General features: G+C 39.7%; 1 protein-coding gene across 1 annotated transcript in view; it reads right to left on the bottom strand.

The window, feature by feature from the left end:
• Positions 1-10075: 10075 nt before the first annotated feature.
• kiaa0232.L (KIAA0232 L homeolog) overlaps positions 10076-24684 on the bottom strand; it is a 34484-nt gene continuing 19875 nt past the window's right edge. The window contains exons 4-9 of the mRNA XM_018228535.2: positions 20735-20825; positions 20149-20221; positions 15534-18717; positions 14242-14350; positions 13573-13667; positions 10076-11766 (exon numbers count right to left, since the gene is read on the bottom strand). Coding sequence (XP_018084024.1) covers positions 11590-11766; positions 13573-13667; positions 14242-14350; positions 15534-18717; positions 20149-20221; positions 20735-20825 — 3729 coding nt within the window. The 3' untranslated portion in view covers positions 10076-11589. The remainder of the gene's footprint in view (positions 11767-13572; positions 13668-14241; positions 14351-15533; positions 18718-20148; positions 20222-20734; positions 20826-24684) is intronic.

Raw genomic sequence — 24684 nt, forward strand, 5'->3', positions numbered from 1 at the left:
TTCATTAGTTACAATGCAAACAGCTGACAGGTTGCTATGGGTTACTAGACCTGGCTATGGCTATGTATTGTCACTATTGGTTATTATTTAAAGGGGAACTATTGCGAAAATGAAAATTTCCTTTTAGCTTCATCATACTGAAATAAGAAACTTTATAAATACAATCAATTAAAAATTCTGTACCATTTCCAGGCCCGGATTTGCGGCAAGGCCGCATAGGCCCGGGCCTAGGGCGGCAAAAAAATAGGGGCGGCATGCCGCCCAGCCGCATTATGGGGACGCGCGTGTCCCCATTCATTTACAGCAGCTGCGCCAGCGTTTTTTCGCCGGCGCGCTGGGAAGGGGAGGTGGGCGCTAGGACCGCGCGGCCGCCTAGTCGGACCGCGCGGCCTAGGGGTGCGCCTCATTGAAATCCGGCACTGACCATTTCTGAAATAATCAAGTTTATCTTCACTATTCCTCTCTCAGCATCTGTTTCTCCTCATTCTGTCTTCATGCAGCAGTTGGGTGTCAGATATTCATTGACAGCTAGATCCAATATATCTTATAGGGGGGCTCCTTTTGCCTAGAAGATGTATTAGAGCTCACTCTATTAAAATCACCAGACATCATGTCTCTCTACATGCAGAATTTGTGCAAAAGGCAGTTATTTTGTTTTGATTATGTTTGTACTGCGATTAGTTATTTGAATGAGCTTTAATTCATCTCTTAGGAAAGGAATCTCCTTATAAGATATATTGGATCATTCATCTGACACCCAACTGCTGCATGAAGACAGAATGAGGAGAAACAGATGCTTAGAGATAGTAAATATAAACTTGATTATTTCAGAAACAGTGCATAATATTAATTGATTGTATTTAGAATGTTTCTTACTTCTGTATGAGGAAGCTTATATTAAATTTAGGGATGCACCGAATCCAGGATTCAGTTCGGGATTCGGTCTAATTCAGCAGGATTCGGATTCGGCCGAATCCTTCTGCCCGGCCGAACCGAATCCTAATTTGCATATGCAAATTACATTTAATTAGGGGTGCACCGAATCCACTTTTTTGGATTCAGCCGAACCCCGAATCCGAATTTGCATATGCAAATTAGGGGTGGGAAGGGGAAACATTTTTTACTTCCTTGTTTAGTGGCAAATTCGGATTCGGGGGTTCAGCCGAATCCAAAAAAGTGGATTTGGTGCATCCCTAATTAAATGTTAATTTTCGCAATAGTTTAAATTTAAATTAAATGGATCGATCCTTAGAGTGAAAAGTCAAACTTTAACGAAACAGTCGGCTATTTAATTCTACTCCGAATGCGTCTGCTGTGGGAAATTTGAAGAAAGAGAAAGCAGGAAGAGGATGGCTCCATGGTGCTCGCTGGAATAACCCCGGGCTAGTGCAGTTTTCTGCTGATAGGAACATCAGCCCTGGTTTCAGTAAGTAAATAAAATCACCTGGGGGTGCCTAACATCCCAAGTGGGATACGACTTTAAATCTACGAGAAAATCATGTAAACATTAAATAAACCCAATAGGCTGGTTTTGCTTCTAATAAGGATTAATTATATCTTAGTTTGGATCAAGTACAAGGCACTGTTTTATTATTACAGAGAAAAAGGAAATGATTTTAAAACATTTGGATTATTTGGCTAAAATAAGTATGCTGTTTGTGTATGGGGAAACCTTTGTCCAGCACAAGGTTAAAGCTTTGTGACTAATGACAATCTGCTTTCCACCAGGGGCCCTGGATCACATTACAAGTTTCCCTTTGGTACCAGATCCAGCTACAGTTGTGCAACTTTATGAGAGAGAGAACAGAGGCAGCTAGACATGTATTACGTTTCTACGACTGGCTCCTACGTTTATACGACTTATAATAAGAAAGGTCCAAACAAGCACGTTATGGCTTCCTGGCAATCACTTGCCGAGCGGAAAGCTGAGAACTAGAAAGGCACAATAGAAGCGTAATTGGATTATTCCTTAAGGGAAACTGAGAATAAAACACTATTGCTGTCATTGCTTTTATTTTCTTCAGACTGTGTAGAATTGTTTAGAGGCAAAACTTGCAACTTTTAGGCTCATAGTGAATTATTTGGCGATCTGCTCTCTTTACCCCTCTTAAAGCTGAAGGAAAGCTACGGAAGCATTTTATTGCCAATAAATATTGCAATAGTGCAAGTTAGAATGCTATATTTATTCTTTAGAATGTTTTACCATATCATAAAAAGCTCTAGAAGCTCTGTTTGTTTAGGATAGCAGCTGCAGTATTAGCTTGGTGTGACATCACTTCCTGTCTGAGTCTCTCCCTGCTCACTTATAGCTCTGGGCTCAGATTACAGCAGAGAAGTGAGGGGAGGAAGAGTAGTAAACTGAGCATGCTCACGCCCGGGGCAAGGAGGCTTAAGCTGAAAACAGGAAGTCTGATACAGAAGCCCATGTGTTTCTTTTGACAGAGGACTCAGAGCAGCACTGGTGTACTTAGGTGGATCTTTCTGATAAAGCTAACTTTGTTTTAACCATTCCTTCTCCTTTAATATCTTAAAGGGGTGGTTCACCTTTAAGTTAACTTTTAGTATGTTATACAATGGATATATCTAAAGAATTTTTTAGTTGGTCTTCGTTATTTATTTATTTATTTTGATAGTTTTCGTATTTGCCCTTTTCTTCTGAATTTTTTTCTGGCTTGCAAATGGGGGGGGGGCACTGACCCCATCAAAAAAATAAATGCTCTGTAAGGGCTCTTACAGACGAGCGTTTGAAGGTGCGCTCCCCTGCGTTCCGGTTTTATGCGGGGAGCGCTGGAGTAGACGCATTCAGTTTTTTTCAATGGGGCTGTACTCACACAGGCGCATGTAGGTGCCGAACGCAGATTGAGACGCAACATGCTGCATTTTTCCCGCGTTCGGCGCCTGTGTGAGTACAGCCCCATTGAAAAAAACTGAATGCGTCTATTCCTGCGCTCCCCTGCAGCTGAGCGCATAAAACTGAATGCGTCTACAGATTTATTGCTAGTTCTTATTACACTTCTTTCTATTCAGGTCACATGTATGCTCATACACATGTGATAATGGCACATACTACTAAAAAAGCAAAGCAGGGTTTTACATATGAGCTGTTTTATGCAATATGTTTTTATAGAGACCTACCATGATACCTCCCTTCTAACAAGATGCCAATGGGGGATAGAGAACCTAGGAATGCTTAGAAAAGGCTAAAACTACAAGGTGATTCATAGAAGCTGGGTGGAGGAACACAAATGGATAATTATATATATCATTCTTTTATTGGTGACATTCCCAGTGTATTTTGCTATCACACTTATGGGGCAGACAATATTTGATTGAAAGCGGAGATTTTTAAATGAGTTTACAACAGCTATGAATGCTTTAATAAAAACAGAAATTGGATTTTCATGTTTAATATAAAAAAAGGATTTTTGTGTTGGGGTGACAGGTCCCCTTTAAAATCACCCGTGTAGTTCTACCCTATAGCAAACGTCAAGCGATGGATTAGGGTGAGCAGCAAGCACAGACACAGCTGGGAACATTCATAGTAAGACCTATAGCCTGAAAATTATTCTTCACAAAACTTGACACTGAGCCAAACCATTTACAGGTATAGGATCCGTTATCCAGAATGCCCGGGACATGGGGTTTTCCAGATAACGGATCTTTATGTAATATGTATCTTCTTACCTTAAGTCTACTAGAAAATCATGTAAACATTAAATAAACCCAATAGGCTGGTTTTGCTTCCAATAAGGATTAATTATATCTTAGTTTGGATCAAGTACAAGGTACTGTTTTATTATTACAGAGAAAAAGGAAATCATTTGGATAAAATGGGGTCTACGGGAAACGGCTATTCCATAATTCGGAGCTTTCTGGATAACAGGTTTCTGGATAACGGATCCCACACCTGTACAACTAGTTATGCACCAATCTTTTTTTTTTTTTTGCATTTGCGTATTCATATTTGAGAAAAAGCGTACAAGTGCTTCAGTTGCAAACCAAAAATGATTGCATTTAGTTGAAGTAAAAGACCCCTTACTTGAATTGTTTGGATTCTGTTTGGCTGAATGCTTAGAAGTTGGATTTAGCGGGCGTGTAATGCAGTGGTGCTCCCTTGTGCTTTGGCTAATGACAGAAAGCATTGGCACTTTATATTAACCAGGAGATAGTCGCACAGGCTGCTGAAGGAGGCCCAGTTTTATATAAAAACGACATTTCAGGGCTTCACACTCAAACCTTTCAAATAATACACCAACCTGGATACTAAACAGTATAGAAAACAGAGGCAGCCCTGCAGTTGAGAGCAATATAAAATGAATTTAGAGTTACTCCACAAGGGGGCAGTATAGGTACAATTTCATGGCAGCACCAGTGCAATTTGTCTATGAGCAGATACCACACAGCTCATGCGGAGAAAGCATTTTTAGTTTTTGCTATGAATTTCCCTCACTCTACAATCCAGGCCGCACAAGTATTTGACCTAACAAACGCAACGCCAAACTCATGAAATTCCCACATCGCCATTCCTTTTTGTGGCATTACAAATTTAACCTTAAAAGAAAATTTAGCCCCAAAATGAATAATTAAAGGGCATGTAAAGTCTAAAATAGAAAAAGGCTAGAAATGCTGTATTTTGTATACTAAATATAAGCATGAACTTACTGCACCACAAGCCTAATCAAACAAATAATTTATGCTTTCAAAGTTGGCTACAGGGGGTCACCATCTTGTGACTTTGTTATACATCTTTGCAAGACTAAGACTGTGCACATGCTCAGTGTGGTCTGGGCTACTTAGGGATCGTCATCAACAAAGCTGCTTTAGTTCTGCATGGCTGGGAAGTAAGGCGGGGGCTCCCCCTGCTGTTCATAAGTATGATTGTTTCCCTGCAGAGCAGTTAGGGACCGTCTGACAATTCCTATCGACAACAGTAAATGAAGGGAGAATTTCACTGCATACAGTCAGGTTTCTTATAAAAACGGAAGACATTTTTTAATTAAAGTATATTGGAGATAGGTTTCTTTTTCATTAAAGTAAAAATGGGATTTTATTTTTTTGCCTTTACATGCCCTTTAAGCAACAAATAGTTTATATAATAAGTGCCATAATAAATGATCTTACCAAACTGGAATATATATTTAAGTAAATATTGCTCTTTCACAGCCTTGAGCCACCATTTCGTGATGGTCTGTGTGCTGCCTCAGAGATCACCTGACCAGAAATACTGCAGCTCTAACTGTAACAGGAAGTGTAGAAGCAAAAGACAGAACTATGTCTGTTAATTGGCTCATGTGACCTAACATGTAGTTTGTTTGTGCGCAGTCGGAATCAATCCCAAGGGGCGGCCCTTATTTTTTTAAAGTGGCAGTTTTCTATTTATCATTACACAATCATCACATACTACTAAAAAAGTATATTATGAAAATGGTTTATTTACATGAAGCAGGGTTTTACATATGAGCTGTTTTATGCAATATCTTTTTATAGAGACCTACCATAATACCTCCCTTCTAACAAGATGCCAATGGGGGATAGAGAACCTAGGAATGCTTAGAAAAGGCTAAAACTAAAAGGTGAATCATAGAAGCTGGGAGAAGGAACACAAATGGATAATTATATAAAGGTACTGTATGGCTATGGACACACAGGCTGTTTTCAGACTGAGTAATTCTGCAGGCTGAGAGAAGCAGATCTGCTCAGTGCCCCTGCTCTAATGATGAGAGAATAAATTCACGGTGAATAAATTCTCAAAACTGATGTACGCGCATCAGAAAAGTTGCTCGCGTCAAAACAGTTGCACGTCAACATTATTCGGTCGCCCATTGACTTTAACATTTCGCAGCAAAGTGAAATGGGACAAATTTGCCCATCACTACCCTGCTCCATTGATTTGACTCCGATCAGCCTGTATGCGGTCACAAACAGGCGGAGATCAGCCCAATTACGCAGGCTGAAAACAGCCGGACAACAGCCTGTGTGTCCATAGCTTATGGGAGTGGTTATACAGAACGATCGTGTACGAGTTTTCCAGATAACAGATCTTTCTGTAATTTGGATCTTTATAGCTTTAAGTCTACTAGAAATTCATGTAAACATTAAATAAACCCAATAAGAAGGTTTTGCTTCCAATAAGGATTAATTATATCTTAGTTGGGATCAAGTACAAACTACTGTTTAAAAATTAATTATTTGATTAAAATGGAGTCTAAAGACAGCCTTTCGATTTGGGTTTTTTCTGCTTAACAGGTTTTCGGATAATAGATCCTATACCTGTAGACAAATGAATCTCTGTAAAAGGACTACAAAATATTTTAATTCTATATAAACTTCAATTTAAAAAAATACAAGTAAAACTAGTATAAAACTACACCTAGGTTGTATTTCCTTTCTTTTAAAGGACTGTTATTGAGCACCTACAACCCTGGGCTGAAGCTTAAAAGGTTTTTTTTTTTAAAAGGGAACCGTATCTTCAGTATGAATAAATGATATTTTCTATGCTGAAATCCAGCTGTTTAAGAATTCTTCTCTTTCTGCATCATTTGAAATCCTGGCAGGGAAGGAGGGACTAAACACTGATGTTACAAATTGTAACAACTTCTCCACAGCTTACAGACAACATGCAGGAACTACATAACCCACAATGCATTGCACTGTGATATTCCTTTCCTTATTGAAACCACGTGTGCAGGGAATTGTGGGGTTTGGAGGATGCAGGCTGAGGACAGATGGCTGTTGATACAAAGTAACAGTAGTCAGACAGCTCAGCAAAGTAGTCAGACAGATCAGCAGGAGAGCCGGGGGCTAGGCTTAGGGAACTGTCAGAAACCATTAAAAATCATGAAAAGTCTGCATATTTTTTAATTGATGTATATCATACCTCCCAACATATTGGACGTAAAAAGAGGGACAAAAATGTTTTTCCGCACGTAGCGCAGCAATTTTTTTGACCACACCCCTTTATGTGGCCACACCCCCTAATTACCATGTTTGTTTTACAAAATTTGGCAAGTTATGAATGTTTGAAAATATTTCTCCTTATCTAAACTGTGTTTTTGTGTCTCAAAATTGTTACAAAGTATCTTATTTGCACCTGTTAGCTGTTCTGGGCTCTCTGCTAAAAGCCAATTAAGTGAGAAACTTTGTTTCTTTTTCTGGCTGTTCAGTGCAGAGAAAAGAGGGACTTTCCAGTACAAATGAGGGACAGCAGGTTGAGCTGTCAAAAGAGGGACTGTCCCTCCGAAAAAGGGACAGTTGGGGGGTATGGTATATATAAGTTGCTTGAAATTATGTTTACTTTTCAAAAAAGCTTAAGTTCTGTTTGTGTAGAGTTCCCCTTTAAGTACAAATCCTGGGCGTGTAATGGCACCATATTGCTCCAGTCTGCCAAACATCCCCTGCTCTGCCCTGGGAGGAGGACTGTTTCAGTACTTTACATGGACTAGGGTATGTCTGAGAGTCTGAGACACCAGGATAACAGGACAGAATGCTCACAGCCAAAAGTAAGTAAAAAATAAATAAATAAATAAAAAAAGTGTGGGGGTACCATAGTTATTTACTGGCAACATGGAGCACTGCATCAGAGATCACAGAATGTAAGGCACTGCCAAAACAGTACATTCATGCTGGCACACTAGCTTATTTTAAAGAAAAAAACACAAAACCCCCTGAGGTTTTTAAAATTTTTATTTGGTGTTAAATAAGTCCACAAAGAAACAAAATCCGTTACTCTGGTGTACATGAATTAGAACAATACAACCACAGAAAAAAAAAAAGTTATATATATATATTTTTTTTTTAAAACAGAATTTCAGCCCAGGAAGGAACGGAAAACTGTTTTCAGTGCGGAGGATTTGCAACGCGCTTCATACCACAGAGCGATCAGCGTTTTGCCAACCATGGATGAATGGAACTGCTCCACAAGGGAAGAAATTAAAGAAAGGAGCTTCTGCATCGTGTTTCCGTCCCAAAAAAAATGAAACCCTTGCCAAGCGCTCGCTGTGTTATTTGCTGCTGAATTTGCAGGATCAGTGGGAGTTCTGACAGAGGCTCTGTAAGTGTAAGTGTGTGAGAGAGAGCGTGTTATATTGGGGACAGGATACCTCAATACAAAACAAAAACCTGCAAGAAGTGATTCGATAGAACTGATGTAAGTAAAGCCTTGGTTGCAAGAGTTTTATGCCTTACAACAAAAGGACAAGGATTCACAAATTTTATTTTCAGTGCGGGTTTAGCAAACAACCCTTTCAGGAAGCTCCAGAAACTTTTTGTTTTTAAGAAAAAAAACAAAACAAAAAAGCTAAATAAATGTCTTTGCACGTATATAATTTCCAAAGAAACTATTGGAAAAAAAAGCTCAATGGTGTACAAAAAAGGATAAAGAACTAAATGTTTTGTTTCAGAATAGTCTGGGTGGGAAGTGGGGCTTTATCAGGTACGATGTCGGCCTAAAAAAAAAAAAAATCAGCATTGACGGGATAGCAAAACAAATCACTGCAATATGCAACTTTGCATCACGTGCCGACCGAACAAGCTGGATTGAATTCAAATTTGCCACATTCCCGATACCGCGTTTTTTAAACAGAATTCTCTCTTTAATCCTTTCCACAACTCATGCCAAGAAAAAAAGGAAAGGGAAAACAAAACAAAAAAAACAGTTCAAGTGAATGAACTTATTTCAACGCTACTTTTAACTGAAATCTTAAACACCGTTTTTTACTCACGACTTGTATTGCCTTAAAAATGAGACTTGTTCCAAAGCAATGCGAAACTTTTTGCATTTCCCAGGTGTTCTAAGCATGCTTCTCAACGTTTTTTTTTTATTATTATTTTTTGTTTGATAGATTTTTTATTATTTTTTTATTTTCGTGTGCTTCTAAACTCTTGGCACAAGTACACAAGAGTTCGCTAGGTTTTTTTTTTTGGTACAGTTTGCACACTTTGAGACTCTGCGCTCAAGGAATAGGTTTCGACAAAGAACCGACGACCGCCATCCACGCACGTAATGTAGAGAAAATCGTTATTGCCACACGCGCACTTGCCCATAGCATCCGTTTCAAACACATAAAAAAAATAATGAAACTATGAGACTAAGTAACACCAGCGACACTACAGGGTAACAATCGCGGCAGCCGCGTGATTTCAAGTAAATGGCTCCCGGCCAATGGCAGGACAAAGGGCCTCCGTAACAACCACGTTATTTGGTTGTCATAGAAATTACGCAAAAGAAGAATTCATAATAAGCAACAGGAGTTTCAATGAATGTCAGGAGCTGGGGAGGCACAATAAGCTTATTATTCCAGGTATGGGACCGGTTTATCCAGAATGCTCGGGACCTGGGGTTTTCCGGATAATGGATAGTTCTGTAATTCGGATCTTTATACCTTAAGTCTACTAGAAAATCATGTAAACATATAGGGGCTGATTTATCAAGGGTCAAAGTGAAAATTCTAATTTGAGAGTTTTTTTTTATGGCCAAAATGGTCAAATTCGACTAGGGAGTTATTCAAATTTGATTCGTGCTCTGGCCCTTTAAAGGTAAAGTAAGTCTAAAATAGAATAAGGCTAGAAATGCTGTATTTTGTATACTAAATATAAACATGAACTTACTGCACCACAAGCCTAATCAAACAAATAATTTTATGCTTTCAAAGTTGGCTACAGGGGGTCACCATCTTGTAACTTTGTTATACATCTTTGCAAGACTAAGACTGTGCAAAGCTGCTTGAGTTCTGCATGGCTGGGAAGTAAGGCGGGGGCTCCCCCTGCTGTTCATAAGTATGATTGTTTCCCTGCTCAGCAGTTAGGGACCGTCTGACAATTCCTATCCACAGCAGTAAATCAAGGGAGAATTTCACTGCACACAGTCCGGTTTCTAATAAAACGGTAGACATTTTTTAATTAAAGTATATGTGAGATAGGTTTCTTTTTCATTAAAGAAAGTAAAAATGGGATTTTATTTTTTTGCCTTTACATGCCCTTTAAAGGAGAAGGAAAGGCTAAAATATAGTAAGATTTTATCAGAAAGGTCTATATAAATACACCAGTAAACCCTCAAAGTAATGCTGCTCTGAGTCCTCTGTCAAAAGAAACACAGCATTTCATTACTTCTATTGTGTACTCATGGGCTTCTGTATCAGACTTCCTGTTTTCAGCTTAAACCTCCAAGGCTAGGGCTTGAGCATGCTCAGTTTGCTCCTCTCCAACCTCCCTTTTCTCTTCCCGGCTGTAATCTGAGCCCAGAGCTATGAGGGAGCAGGGAGACACTCAAGACAGGAAGGCATGTCACAGCAAGCTAATATGGCAACTGCTATCCTAAACAAACCAAGAGCTTCTAGAGTTGTTTACACTGTTGGCAATAAACTGCCTCAGTATCTTTCCTTCTTCAAGAACTCAAATTAGACTATTTGCCACCTAAAACCTGACAAATTTGGAGTTACTTGCAGTCTTCCGGACAGTTATTTTTAAAATTCGATTTGCGTTTTCGGGGCGATCCTATGCACCAGAGTTTAAAAAAATAAATTACCTTTTCATAATAAATTTTGATAGTCGAATTTCGAGTTTATGGGAGCTTTAAAAAAAAACAAACAAAAACACCGACATGAATTAGAAATTCAACCCTTGATAAATGTGACTAAAACCCAATAGGCTGGTTTTGCTTCTAATAAGGATTAATCATTGCTTTGTTTGGATGATGAAGGACAAGCTACTGTTTTACTATTAAAGAGAAAAAGAAAATCTTAAAAATCTGGATTATTTGGATAAAATGGAGTTTGAGCTTTCTGGATAACGGGTTTCCGGATCCCATACCTGTACCATTTATTAAAAAAAAAAAAAAAAATGGATCAAAGTTTACAGACCCTCTCCCATTGACCAGGGTTTACCAGATCCGTGGCTTTTCGCGATTAGAATTAAAACTAAATTATCCTCTGACAGCAGGGGGGGCACAAAATATAATTGAATACAAAACACAGTATTCTTTAAGTCTCTAAAGCACAATCTCATTGCTTCTACTGTAACTTTATTTATTTTATTTTTTTTAATGCTTTTTTTATTTAAAAATTTTTTTTTTCTCCTTTGAAGACTAGGGCAAGCCATTCATGCTAGTCTCCCCACATTCAGAAAGGCACTGACTGATTACAGTGTTATGCATCTCTTTAGTTTTGAAAATATATTCAGAAAAAAAAAATTATATTTATATCTACGTATATCCAAAAGCCCAAGTCGATGTAGCTGCAGGTTGTACGACCTCTCAGTGGGATTTGTGGCTACAGTAAAGGAGGTTAAATAAGGATATGTAAAGTTTAGATGCTGGAAAGCAGTGATTCTACGACACAAGCACGTGCACATCCGCTCCTGATCTCACAACACAATCTTCGCTAACTAGACTAGGCAGAAATTTAGATTGAAGAAGATGGGAAAAATGGGAGGGACTTTAGCAGACGTATCTAAAACTAGCTCTAAACCAAAGAAAGTCTGAAATTGTAACTGAAAATTTCAGTAAAGACAACTAAAGGGACGGAGAGCGAGAGAGAAAAAAAAAAAAACAAAGAAAATAATAATAAAACATTCAGCAGACAGCCCCACACTCCGTCACAGCTGTGTGCGAGAGAAGAGCTCTTCTCGACAGATATCGGCCCATTCTCGCCCTCCATCTGAAGCCGTGTCGGAGCTTGAGCTGGCACTGGAGTAGATCTTCTTTCTGAAGCAATTGGATCGTGTTCCAGAGCTGTAGCCGATGACAACTTTGGCATCATTGCATGCAGAAACCTGAAAAAGGTTGAGAAGGGGGTTCAGTAGTTACTCGCGGATACATGCGGTTTATTTAAAGGGGAACTCCACACAAACATAACCAACGCTTTTTGAAAAGTAAACAATTTCAAGCCACTTGCAATATACATCAATATCTCCTGCTGATCTGTCTGACTACTTTGCTGAGATGGCCGACTACTGTTACTTTGTATAAACAGCTATCTGTCCTCAGCCTGCATCCTCCAAACCCCACAATTCCCTGCACATGTGATTTCAATAAGGAAAGGAACATCACAGTGTAGTGATGTGCAGGCCGACCAGATACCCGTGGGTTGGACAAGTTCAGGCCGACCGCGCAGGTTGAGCTCCTCTCCTGATCTCCCCGACCACCACCGTCAAATGCCGGCTTCAGACTTCCGAGTTAGTCTTTTATAGACGCTGCACCTGCTCGCCCCACCACTTTTGTGATATCATCGGAGAGTTGACACGGGTCTATAAAAGGAACCCGGAAGTGCGGGTGGTCAAACAGAGGGCAGGTTAGGATGGGGGAAATTCAGACCCACACATCACTATCACAGTGCAATGCACTGGTTATGTAGTTCCTGCAGGCAAATTCCCTAGCAAACACCCGTCTGAAGCAAGCGCCACAGTAAAGATGGCCATAGATCCTACAATAACTATCTTTACAAGAAAGATCACTAGTTTCAATACAAACGTGTAGAGCTGAATGGTCAGATATACAGATAGAAACAATAGAATTCTACCTGTATCTGATGATTCAGCACCAACAATGGCCGGTATTCGGATGCCTTCCTTTTCCCAATCAAAATTTTACAACAAGCCCAATAGACGAGTTGACCGATATCCAAGTCTTCTGCAAATATCAGCCGGCTCATCTCCGGTTATACACGCACCGAATATGGTATCTGTGCGTGTATGGCCACCTTAAAGGGGTGGTTCATCCTTAAGTGAACTTTTAGTATATTATAGAATGGCCAATTCTAAGTAACTATTGGTCTTCATTATTTATTTTTTTACAGTTTTTAAATCATTTGCCTTCTTTTCAATCCTTCCAGCTTTCAAATGGGGGTCAACGACCCCATCTAATTGCTACTTTTAATTACTCATCTTCTATTCAAACCCTCACCTATTCATATTACAGTCTCTTATTTATATCAATACATGGTTGCTAGGGCTGGGCAGGGACCTAACAACCCGACTGTTGAAACTGCAAATTGGAGAGCTGCTAAATAAAAAAAACTCAAAAACCACAAATTATTAAAAAAGAAAACCAATTGCAGATCTCAGAATATCACTTTTTGCATCATAATAAAAGTTAATTTAGTTAAACGGGTGAACAACCCCTTTAACACTACCGTTGTTTGCTGCATTCACAAAGGAGTGCACGGAGAATCCATTTGCACAGATACAATGCATAGAGAGCTTCTCTATTTCAGCAAAGCTAATCACACAAGTGTTAAGGTACACATTCTTAGAAGTGTTTGCTACCCAGTGTGGTATGTAGGTCAACCTCAGGACAGCATTGCATGTGTTAACCAATGTATGGTTTCTCTGCAAGTCTGTACCAATGAAAATGGAGACCAATTCTACACTTAAATAAGTGAGACCTAGTTTGGTGTTCAGCGTTGGTTTTAGTGTAAAACTCCCTAAAGATCCCCTTGTGTCATTGCAGAAGTTCATGGATAATGACGGGCCAGTGGGCTTATAACTATTTTATCAGACATACCCATAAGAGAAAAGAAATGTATATACTGTGCCTATTATGCAATGACAGAAGGACGAACAAGTTAAATCCATAGATACCTTTTCTATCTCTTGAGGATGCCATCCTGGGGTAGACGATTCTTTCCCATTTGCATTTTCTACACAACTCGGGTCCTTTACGCTCATGTAGTAGGCTGTAATACAAATAAGCAAGTTGTTTAATTAAAGAGATAAATATAAAATATATTGGCTCTAACGGTCAATCAATAGCTGACACCCAACTGCTGCAGGAAGACAGAATGAAGAGAAACAATGCGGAGAGATGAACAGTGAAGATAAACTTAATTATTGCAGAATATTTAACTGATTGTATTTACAAAATTTCATATTTCAGTACGCGGAAGCCAATTTTACATTTTCTCGATAATTCCCTTCTTTACATATTCTTTAAATAGTCCATGATACTCTTTAAATAGCCCATGCTAAACCACAAACACAAAATACAATTGTCTGCAGTATTTACAATTATGTAATTCATTGATTGTTTTTTTTAATCACACAGTTGAGTTCTAGGTCTACTGCATCTCAGCGTTTGATAGGGACAATGTGACAGTTTACAGAGGCATAGAACTGGGTTGGGCGAGTTTCCTATTGTACATCACACAGAGTTCTTGGGGTACAGAAAGCCTAATCTCACTTTGTTTGGCTGAGAATGTCACGCTTACATAAGAGTCCCCCCCTACAAGATGCAGTGTTAAAATTCCTTACCATCACAACAAGATCCAGATATTAATGGAGAGTACAGAGCTTTTTGCCACCAGCACTGTTTCTCTTGGGCAGCGTTCACTCCCTGAAGATCAATGTTCAGTGATGGATACTAAAAGAAGTAACAATTAACCCAATAGCAGAGCATGTTAAAATATTTTACACAATTTAAGTGCAACTAAACCAAAGACACTTTGGGAAAAATTGCAGAATTTGTCTTTTTCAATATTAATGCAATTAATAGGGCTTGTATAAATCAGAATGGTTTTACTTAGAAGCAAAATCCATCCTTTCTCTTAGCTGTAACCTGTTATGAGCTGCTCCATATCTACCGAGAGCTTCTAACTGGACTGCCGATTTGCTTTTGTTAAAGCAGAATGGGATTACCCAGTTAAGTGCAATAATTAACACAAGCCATGCACATGGCTTATAATGTACTGTAAGCACAGAATAAAAACTATTCAAAATTAAACTTTAAAATTGCAAAGCCTTTATTAAGAAATAACTTACCGAAACTACGCTTCTGCTCCTCTTTAGGAAAAGTGACAATCCATCGTGCGGCGATCGATTTCTCCTCCCTGGCTATCTCCTATAAGGAAGGAAGCGATGAGAAATCGAGCGCCGCATGATGGATAGCGATCACCTTTTCTGGAGAGGAGTGCAAGTCGAGTTTCAGTTAGTTATTTCTTTATAAAGACTTTTCAATTTTAAAGTTTCATTTGTCTTGGTTTTTTTGTTGTTTTTTTTCCCAATGTATGCTAATGAAATGTTTTTTAAATTTTTATTGACGTTACTGGTCCTTTAAAGTACCGCCTGTTATAAAATTAGCCTCAATCAGAAGTCTCTAAGGAGCTCCTTGACCATATAAACATGCCAACATATAATAATTATTTTATAATGCATTAGGTACTGCATTGATACTGTAGGTCATGAAATTAGAAACTGACCTCCATTATTCTCTTTGAATGTGAAATGCTGTACCTCCAGTTCTAAGAATTTAGTGAGAAAGATTGATGGTAGGAAAACAAAATCCATAATGTTTTGGATTTAGCCAAAAGCAAATCCTTCACAAAAATTCTACAACTTGAAATTAATTTGAAACCTAATATTCATAGTCAAATTTAAATAAAAATCCTGCATTCAGTGGTCTACAGTTAAATTGTCTTATGAGTGCAATAACTGCTAGCATATGGTCAAGTAACAAACCAAATTATGAATTCAGTGCATTTATGTATATTTTATAGATTTATGCATTAAGGCAAAACCTAACAATTCGTATATTCAAGTATACCTACCTCTCCTAGTTCTCCAGCAAACATAGATTCACAGCCCATTTCGTAGCTGCCTCCTCGATCAGCTTGGCTAGTCGGCTGAACTTTTTTGCAGTTTATTTTGGAGCTCTCCACAACATCACTTTCCAACGACTCAATGATCCTGAAGTCTAAATTGTCCTGTTTATCCGGGGGCAGTGCACCGAGGGAGTCCTCTTGGCCGTCCAAGGAGGTCTGTGCACTCTTCTCCATACCAGATTTCTTCAGGCTAGGGAGAAACTTCCCAGACTCAAGCTCAGACTTTCCATAAAAAGGACCTTCTTTCTCTGCATCCTCTTCCAGCGGCTTAAGATCACCTTGAGGATCCACAAACACTTCTTCAGAAACAGCAGGTGCAGCCGCCTCATCTTTTTCAGATTCAAAGTCTGAATCACTTCCCCCGCCAGGAGACAGCTCGGATGCAGATATTGGGCGAAAGTGTGTCCGTGGGGAAATTCTTATTGACCTGTACTGTGTTCTGTTGATGCCACAAATCCTAGGATTGCCTGCTTCCCCACCTGAACCCAAACAGAAAGATTTTGGCTTGAAGTTAGGGCTACATGCCGAAATGCAACCAGGCTCGAATGAGCACTCAACATGAAGAACTTGCGAAAAACGATTGTTCAGCTCAAAAGAGGAGAATGTATACCCCAAGTCGGGTTCATCTATTTGTAAGTTAGCACATGTTTCAAGAAGGTTTTCATGGAGAATGAAAGAAAAACCTTTATTTAGGCCTTTATCCCCATTTTTCAGCTGTTCGCTTTCCTCAAATGAAATAAATGGCCTCCATAATGGTCGATGGCCAGGTGCAAAACTGTTACCTGGCGTCATGAAAACATCAGTACCTGCAATTGTAACAACATCTGAAGCGGCACATTCCAGTAAGCCATCTTTCTCCTGATTGGATGGAAGCACAGCCCATTCATCATCTCCACCAAAGGCCTTGAACTCTCCATAAACTCCTCCAAGAATGAAGGAGTTTTCTTTAACATGATTTACATCCCAGGGTTTGGCTGGGGTAGTATAATCTCCACAGTCTACATCAGACTCGAGAAAAGCTCTTTTTTCCAAAGGGTCTTTTTGGCTTTCCCAAAGATGATACTCAGATCTTTGGACAGCTTTACTGGGTTCCTGAAAGGCTTCATCTGTAGCCTCAGTATCCGGACAACTGTATGCGTTTACACTGACTGGGAATAAAGGATCTTCCATTATCTCAGAATTCCTGTCCGACATACTTGTCCAGATGTCCTGAATGACCCCTGAGCTGTACCCATGTTCACCCTGGTAACTTGTCTTACCAGCATCGCTAGTGTCTGATAATTCATGAGATTCCTGTTCAAGTTGAATACCACAAACAGATTCCAATTTTGATTTCTTATTTAGGACCAAAGTCGATTCATCTTCTAAGTTGTTGCTTTGCTGAAAGGAACTCCTGGTATTTGAACATGATGCATCATCATCTTGAAGACTTAAAATCACTCTTGGAACATCATAACTCAGGTCTTCAATAATTGAAAGGGAGGGTTCTTCAAAATGACTGTTTAAGGTTTCAGTATCCGATCGGGCTCCTTCTGAGTGTGACCATGGACTACAGGTACGAGTTGAAAGATTTGAGCATTGTTCATTTTCATCAAAGGCACTATTTTTGGTCCATATTAGTAATCGTGATTGCGTTTTACCAAACCCATCCATGGTGAAACAAGAGTCTGCTTTAACTTTGTCATCCAAAACACTCTCCCTGGGCAGCGTGAATACAGAATTACTGCACTGCACTTCAAACACTGAAAAAGATGAGTTACTTGCAGCAAAAAATAAATCTTGATTGCGCGCATGTGAATGGGTGCTAAGCTTTGTGCTGTCTAGAAAAGGTGAAAATGCATTTGGGGAGTCCCCTCCAAAACTTTCCCCGTCTGCACCAACAGAGCTTGAAGGTGAACAGGGCTCCCAAAACTGAGCTAAATTACTGTGGTCTTGAAAGAACAAACCATCAGCACCAACAGAACTGGTTGATTCTGACCATATTGCACTTTCCCCTTGCAATCTCTTTTCATCCAACACTCTGCAAAATTCGGCCTCAAAATCACTTTTCACTTTACTTTTTTGTCGGATCATATTCAAGATACGACTTTCTCCTTGCATTTCTTCTGAGGCACCAGGATCCAACATGGATTGGTCAATTTCAACTTCATAGAAGTGCTTAAGTTCTAAAGGATGAATATCATCCAAATAATTGTCCTCAAACAGAGAACAGTTCGAGGTCCCAGTATGGTCACTGGTCTCATTTACAACTGCAGGCATTTCTATAAAGTGACCCTCAATAAAAGTACCTGCTGTGAGGTATGTTTCATGGATATTGTGGTTACCTAGATGTAGAGCATGTACAAACTCAGACAGCTCTTCAATATTTTCTGATGGGTTATACAAATTTTGCTGACTCTTTCGATACGTCGTCTCCAATTTGCTTTTGCTGTTAAGAGGAACTAAATATTCTGTTATGGGTTCGGTATACCACAAAGGCTCCTCTTTGAATTCAGTTTCACTTTTCCTATCTATACAGACATTTCCTTCATTCTCAGGTTCTTTCCATGCATGCTCTCTCACATGCCGTTTAACCCGCTTACAAAGCGGTCTAACTGAACTTGCACTGCAGCTGCTTCCAACAGCATTTTTCTTCTCCACCTTCTCTGAGTTTTTAGCAGGAATCCTTTGTCCACTTTTACCCTTCTTATTTCGAACTTCACGAACTTTATGCCGTACTTTGATTAACCTTGTTTTCATGTCCCCTTGATAACTACTTGAGCTTGCTTCACTTGAGCCTGATGACCAGGATCGAGGGCGAATCTTACCGCTGGACTTGTGCCGGACACTTTTACTTAAGCCAAATGTATCATCAGTTGCGCCGCCGTTAAACTTATTTTCCTTTTTGCTCTTGCTTTTTCTTTGTGAATTTTTTCCCTGTACAGTGTTCAAAGCTCCACTCTTGCTGATGGTTATGGTTTCGCACTCACTATTGCATTCCTTTGGAGATGGTGTTTCGGTGCTTGTTTGCGGGGCTGTAGAAGATGAGGAAGAGCTAGAATAAGAGCAGATTTTAGATTTGTTCCAAACAGTCATCATTTCCTGCAGGCAAACTGGCTTCTCTGAGAGTGGTGGGAAAGCTTCGTAATACCTGTAAAAAGAGCAAGAAAGAGCATAAAATTGCTATGGAGCAACAACATTAATACTCAAAATCAGTTGTAGAATAAGTGTTATATGGTATGTTAAAGTGAAAGTGGAGCACCAACTCTTTCAACTTAATGTTGTAGAAATGTCCAAAATGGTACAGGTTTTAAGGTGCCTACATTTGTTAAACTGCTATAGATCGTTTTCAGGGATCCTATTACAAGGAAAAAAAAAAAAAAAAAAAAACAGGACACCATGCACCACCACCACCATATTTGAAACAAACAGCAAATCGTGGCTCGTATTTGAGATGAGAATATAGGTAATTATTTCCCAAAATGTGTGCTTTCCCTCCAGTGTAGTGGGTGAGTTACCCACTATATTATACATTGGGGGAAGACAACCCACGCGGTAATCAAAGAGACACAGTGCAGACAATGAATGAATGGCGACTGAGCTCAGCAGTGACCAGACAGTGGGGAGACAGACCATATGCTATGGAGAAGACCTCTGACTGGAGATCCATTTTGCATGCGTAGTTAATGCCTGGGTTTCCAGGTAAGACAGAATTTTTTTTTTTTTTTTTGAGAGAAGCTTTAAAAGCCAATGGGGCAAATTCACTAAAGGGCGTATTTTCACCAGCGAACGCTCCGCTACACTATTTCACTAAAATGAGATGTTGCGTCTCTCTTTCACTAGCGTTAATTCGTCAGCGCGAGCATTTCATATCGATCTTTCGCTTGTGTTCAATTCTGCCTAGCAAAGCTTTGTTAGTACTGTTACGCTTAGGTCAATTGGAATAGGGCAGGTATGTATAGACGTCTTTATTAGAGATGTTGGTTAAAATGCCTTAAGTGGCCACTTATTATTACACATGTCCAAGAAAGCAAAATAAAGAATAAAGAGATCCTCTAATGCCCTAGACATGAGCCCACCCTAAAACAAATGTGGAGTGCCCCTCAAATTAGTTAAAAATTGTTAACACAAAAATCTTTTATCTTTTTTTAGAACTTTAATGACTTTCCGGCATACAAGAATTAAGGAGTATGTAATTTCATTTTATCAGTTCGCCTGGTTTAAGGTGGCGAGGGAAACTGGCGAAAGAGGTAACTTTCTGTAAAAATCAACGATTGATCACCTGAGCGAAAATTCGCATGGCGATAGGGCATGAAACTGCACTAGCAACAGTCTCTTTCACTAGTGAATTGTCCTCTATGCCTGTTCGTAAATTGGCAATGTCACTGCAGATGGAAATTCTGGCAAATATTCGCTAGCTACGGCCACTTCGCCCTTAAGTAAATCTGCCCCATTGTCTGTGGGGGCTGGAGACCCAGCAGTTAAGTCCCCATTGCATCACTGTCTGCTTATGTAATTTAATTTTGAAGGCCTTTGCTTCCTCATTAACCAGAAGCATTCATTAAAGTGAAGTTACACTTACATTTCTGCCTGATCTTTCTTTAGACATGTTGTTTCAGGAGAGGGAGAGCCTTCAAGCTTTTTATTAGTCTTCTCTGTAAATAGAAAAATAAAAACATTAATTTGAAGTAATAAATGCTGTTATTTTTTTCAACTATACTTGTTGACTATACTAGGAGAACAAAGTTATAACCCTTATAAACAGTTGCTAATGTTAGCAGTTTATAAGTTTATCGCAGCTATCAAGGGTCATTAGTGTTTGAATGTTTTCACAGATGCAACGCTACTGCTTCAAGTTTGTTTCTAGCAACCCTTTATATTGTTCCTAAATGGCTGCCGCTTACAATTTTATCTTGATAAGACATATCATAGCTCAGAACTGCATCAAGGTTCTGCAGAACTGCATTAACTTTGCCTTAGAATCACTAGGGTTGCTTTATTACTAACCGTAGAGTCCTGCCTGGGACAAATACCTGACTGGGACCTACAACTCTGTTCATATACAGCTGCACTGCACAGACCCGCAAATACGTTCCAACCTGGGACCGAAAACCCCAATTCTGATTTATGGAAATCAAAAATGTTATATCATGACTTTTTAAAGTTACCTTTGTTTATAGGTTGCTGTTCACCTTGGCTGCTCTGGAGATCTTTCAGTTTGGAGCAGAGCTCCTCTACTAAAGTTTCAATTCCAGAGGTCTAAATTAAAAGAGAGAAATATATACAATATATTAGAAAGGAACCACTATACACAATTTGTTACATATGTGATAAAATATTCAAAATTTAATAAGCAAGACATGCACAAACCATTCTTTAATACCTTCCTTGAGATGGAAGGCCAGCTGTGTGATGCTCATTGATTGGATAGTAAAGTGATAGAGATAGATCTATATCTATCTATCTTTCTATCTATACATGTATAAAAAAATCTCAAGTCTGGTCATAACAGGGGTCCCCGGCCACTGAATTTGACGCTGTGTCCGAATTTCACACTGCCACGTTCTAATTAACCGCCGGTGCGCCCAAATTGGACGCCGACCCCCCCCCCCTCCCGATAAACAAAATGTAGATTATAATGCATAATGTACCCCCTACAGAAATTTATAAAGATATTACAAGTCACCTTCGGCCTCGTGCTTTTATATGGTCACATAACTCCTCGGTGACATTATATCTTTATAAAATTACAATAGGGGGTACATTATCCTCTCTCTCTCCCTACATGAATTCTCAGCAAAACAAATACAGGCATGAGGTCTGGAAACCAGAATGATTGGATCCTAGGTTATTCCCCCCATCATTTTGGCCACATCCCTTAAAGAAATAGTAACATAAAAAAAATTAAAGTGTTTAAAATAGAAATATAATGCAGTGTCGCCCTGCACTAGTAAAACTGCTGTGTTTGCTTTAGAAACACTACTATTGTTTATATAAATAAGCTGCTGTGTAGCAATGGGGGCAGCCATTCAAAGTAGAAAAGGCTCAGGTTACACAGCAGATAAGCTCTGTAGAAAATAATGGCATTATCGGTTATTCACTATTTAACCTGTGCCATATAGACTTTTTTAAATTTCCACCATTGCTACACAGCAGCTTGTTTATATGAACTATAGTAGTGTTTCTGAAGCAAACACATCAGTTTTACCAGTGCAGGGCAACACTACATTATATTCTCATTACTTTAAAACACTTTCATTTTTTGGGGTTTACTGTATAAAAAAAACCAATGTTTTGCGATCAGCATGGATTTAGAAGACAAAAAAGTGAATTGTTTAATATGGTCTCCATGGAAGATGGACTTCAGATATTAATTTGGAGCTTTCTAAAAATTAGGTTACCATGTAAGAAACCCCATATATGTAATTGCAGAATTTTGCCCTTACAGCACCCAAGAAAGTTGGGTGTGAACGTCATTTTATCTTCATAAGGGGCCCAGCACTACCCAAACAATCAGACCAAAGAGCAAGGTTGAATTAAAATGTCAAAGTGAAGTCTGTGGAGCCTGAGCCGACTGGGGGGGGGGGGGCATAAAAATCATTTGGCGTCAGTTTATTGCCAATAGATTAGCCACAATAGTGTAAACTATAAGACTATTTATTCTGCAAAATGCTTTACCATACCTGGAGTAAACAGCTCTAGAAGCTGTTTAAAATGGCAGCTGCCGTATTAGCTTGTTGTGACAACTTCCTGCCCGAGTATCTCCCTGCTCACTCATAGCTCCTGGCTCAGATTACAGCAGGGAGGGGAAAGGGGGATAGAAGCAAACTGAGCATGCTCAAGCCCTAGCCCTGGAGGTTTAAGCTGAAAACAGGAAGTCTGATACAGAAGCCCATGTGTACACAATAGAAGGAAAACGGTTTCGTTTGACAGAGGACTCCGAGCAGCATTACTTTGAGGGTTTACTGGTGTATTTATATAGACCTTTCTGATAAGGCTTACTTAATTTTAGCCTTTCCTTCTCCTTTAAATCATATCATAAACACCAGCCAGCAGGACAAGCATTAAAGGGCGAGTTTGCCATTGAATAAAACTTTTCAGTTAAACTCAATTACTTTTTTTTTCCCAGATGGCAATTTACTTTTCTTTATCATTTGTCTATTTTTCTATGTGCACCTGTTAGTACATTAGCCCCTATGGGTTTATCCACAAATCATGCCCCTTCTGGTGAGGCCTGGGGAGGGAAGTTTGGTGACCTTGGCATAGGTAAATATTGGTTTAATGAAGCTAGTACTGGGGGGAAAAAAAATGAAAGCAAAGAAAAAAAAAAAAAGTCTTTTAGCTGAACGAATAAGCATGTCTGCATTCAAGGACAAACAAACCACTTCAATAGAAGTCAGGAATGGCAAAACATTGCTATTGCTTTAACAGCATTCAAACACAACATTGGTGCTTCTGATACACCTAAATCTGTTACATTTATTTAAGAAGGAGCCAAGTGCCCTAGCTTACAAGTGTAATTTCCCAACGGACAATGAGAGTTATGAAACTAACCCCCACTCGGAACGATCATTCAGGCCCAAGTCACAGCTGTTTTCGCTATATTTAAAGGCTGAAAATGACTAGGCAAAAACCCGACATTGTAACGGTACCGTCTCCTTACTGGAAGCAGGGATTAAAATAAACTATGTAAAAGCTTGAAATTCCACCAGCATTGTGCCGTCTAAACAAGGCCTGCTCAGACGGACAGACATCGACCTTTAGGAAAACAGATCCAGATAAGGTCTTCTACTTTATGAATATAAATAGGGGGGATTTCAATGATGTGCTTACCATAACGCAAGGATTGAAGTTTCGGAAGCAAACAATTTGTCCCTGCATCACGCAGCCCATGCACCAGCTGACATTCTGCATGTTGTTTCGAAGAAAGTGATGATACGTAAGAGGGGATGGCACGGAGGGAGAGAGGGGGAAGGGGCACGCAACTCAGTGCAGAATGCCAATCTCTCGCTGCAGAGCAAGTCTGCCCGCAGCTGAACGGGACAATGCTCAGAAGAATGTGAAACCAATTAAAGGCATACGGTCATGGGAAAACATGTTTTTTTCAAAACACAGTTAATAGTACTGCTCCAGCACGGAAATCTCTCAAAAGAGCAACCAGATTTTTTATATTTAATTTTGAAATCTAACATGGGGCTAGACATATTGTCAGTTTCCCAGCTGCCCCCAGACATGTGACTTGTGCTCTGATATACTTCAGCAGGGTCAGACTGGGCCAGCGGGACACCGGGTATTAAACCTGATATTAACGATGTTTCCTAAACTGCCCTCCGGCCCCCAGTTGCTGCCGCACAGGGTCGCACTGGACCCTGTGGGCCCCCGTCAGCCCAGAGAGAGTCCCCGTTTGGCTGGGCCCATTAAAAGACAAACATATTGTGGGGCAGCGTACATATAAGCTGGCGTCCATGCATACGCGGAAGTGTTGGCGCATGCATACATGTGCCGGCTTTGCACATGCGCTGCGGGAGCCCGAGTTATGTAACCCGGTGGCCCGCCAAAGGTCCAGTCCGACACTGAACTTAACTCTTTACCTCTTTACTGCACGTTGTAGTGATTTCACCCCCTCCCTCCCCCCCCCCAAGCAGCAGAACAATGGGAAGGAAACCAGATAGCAGCTCCCTAATACAAGATAACTGCTGCCTGGTAGATCTAAAAACAGCACTCAATAGTAAAATCCAGGTCCCACTGAGACACGTTCAGTTACATGGAGTAGGAGAAACAACAGAAAGCCGTTCCATCCTAAAGTGCTGGCTCTTTCTGAAAGCACATGACCAGCCAAAATGACTCAAGATGCACCTACGCACCAATATTACAACTTTCACAATATTAAAACTGAATTATTTGCAGTGCAAACAATGTAATTTAGAAATAAACATAAAAATCATGATCAAATCCCTTTAAAAAGCGGATATTTTCATTGCACCACCATTGCCAGCATCCACAGCACAACTGCCCCCAAACATCAGGGGAAAAGGAACCAAAAACAAGTGGAAGGAAATAAAAATCCAGAATTTGTTTCTCACATTCGCCCAGGCATGAGGTTAAAGGAGGAGTACAC

This window comes from Xenopus laevis, chromosome 1L (genome assembly GCF_017654675.1).
Source record: "Xenopus laevis strain J_2021 chromosome 1L, Xenopus_laevis_v10.1, whole genome shotgun sequence".
NCBI classification, from domain to species: Eukaryota; Metazoa; Chordata; class Amphibia; order Anura; family Pipidae; genus Xenopus; species Xenopus laevis.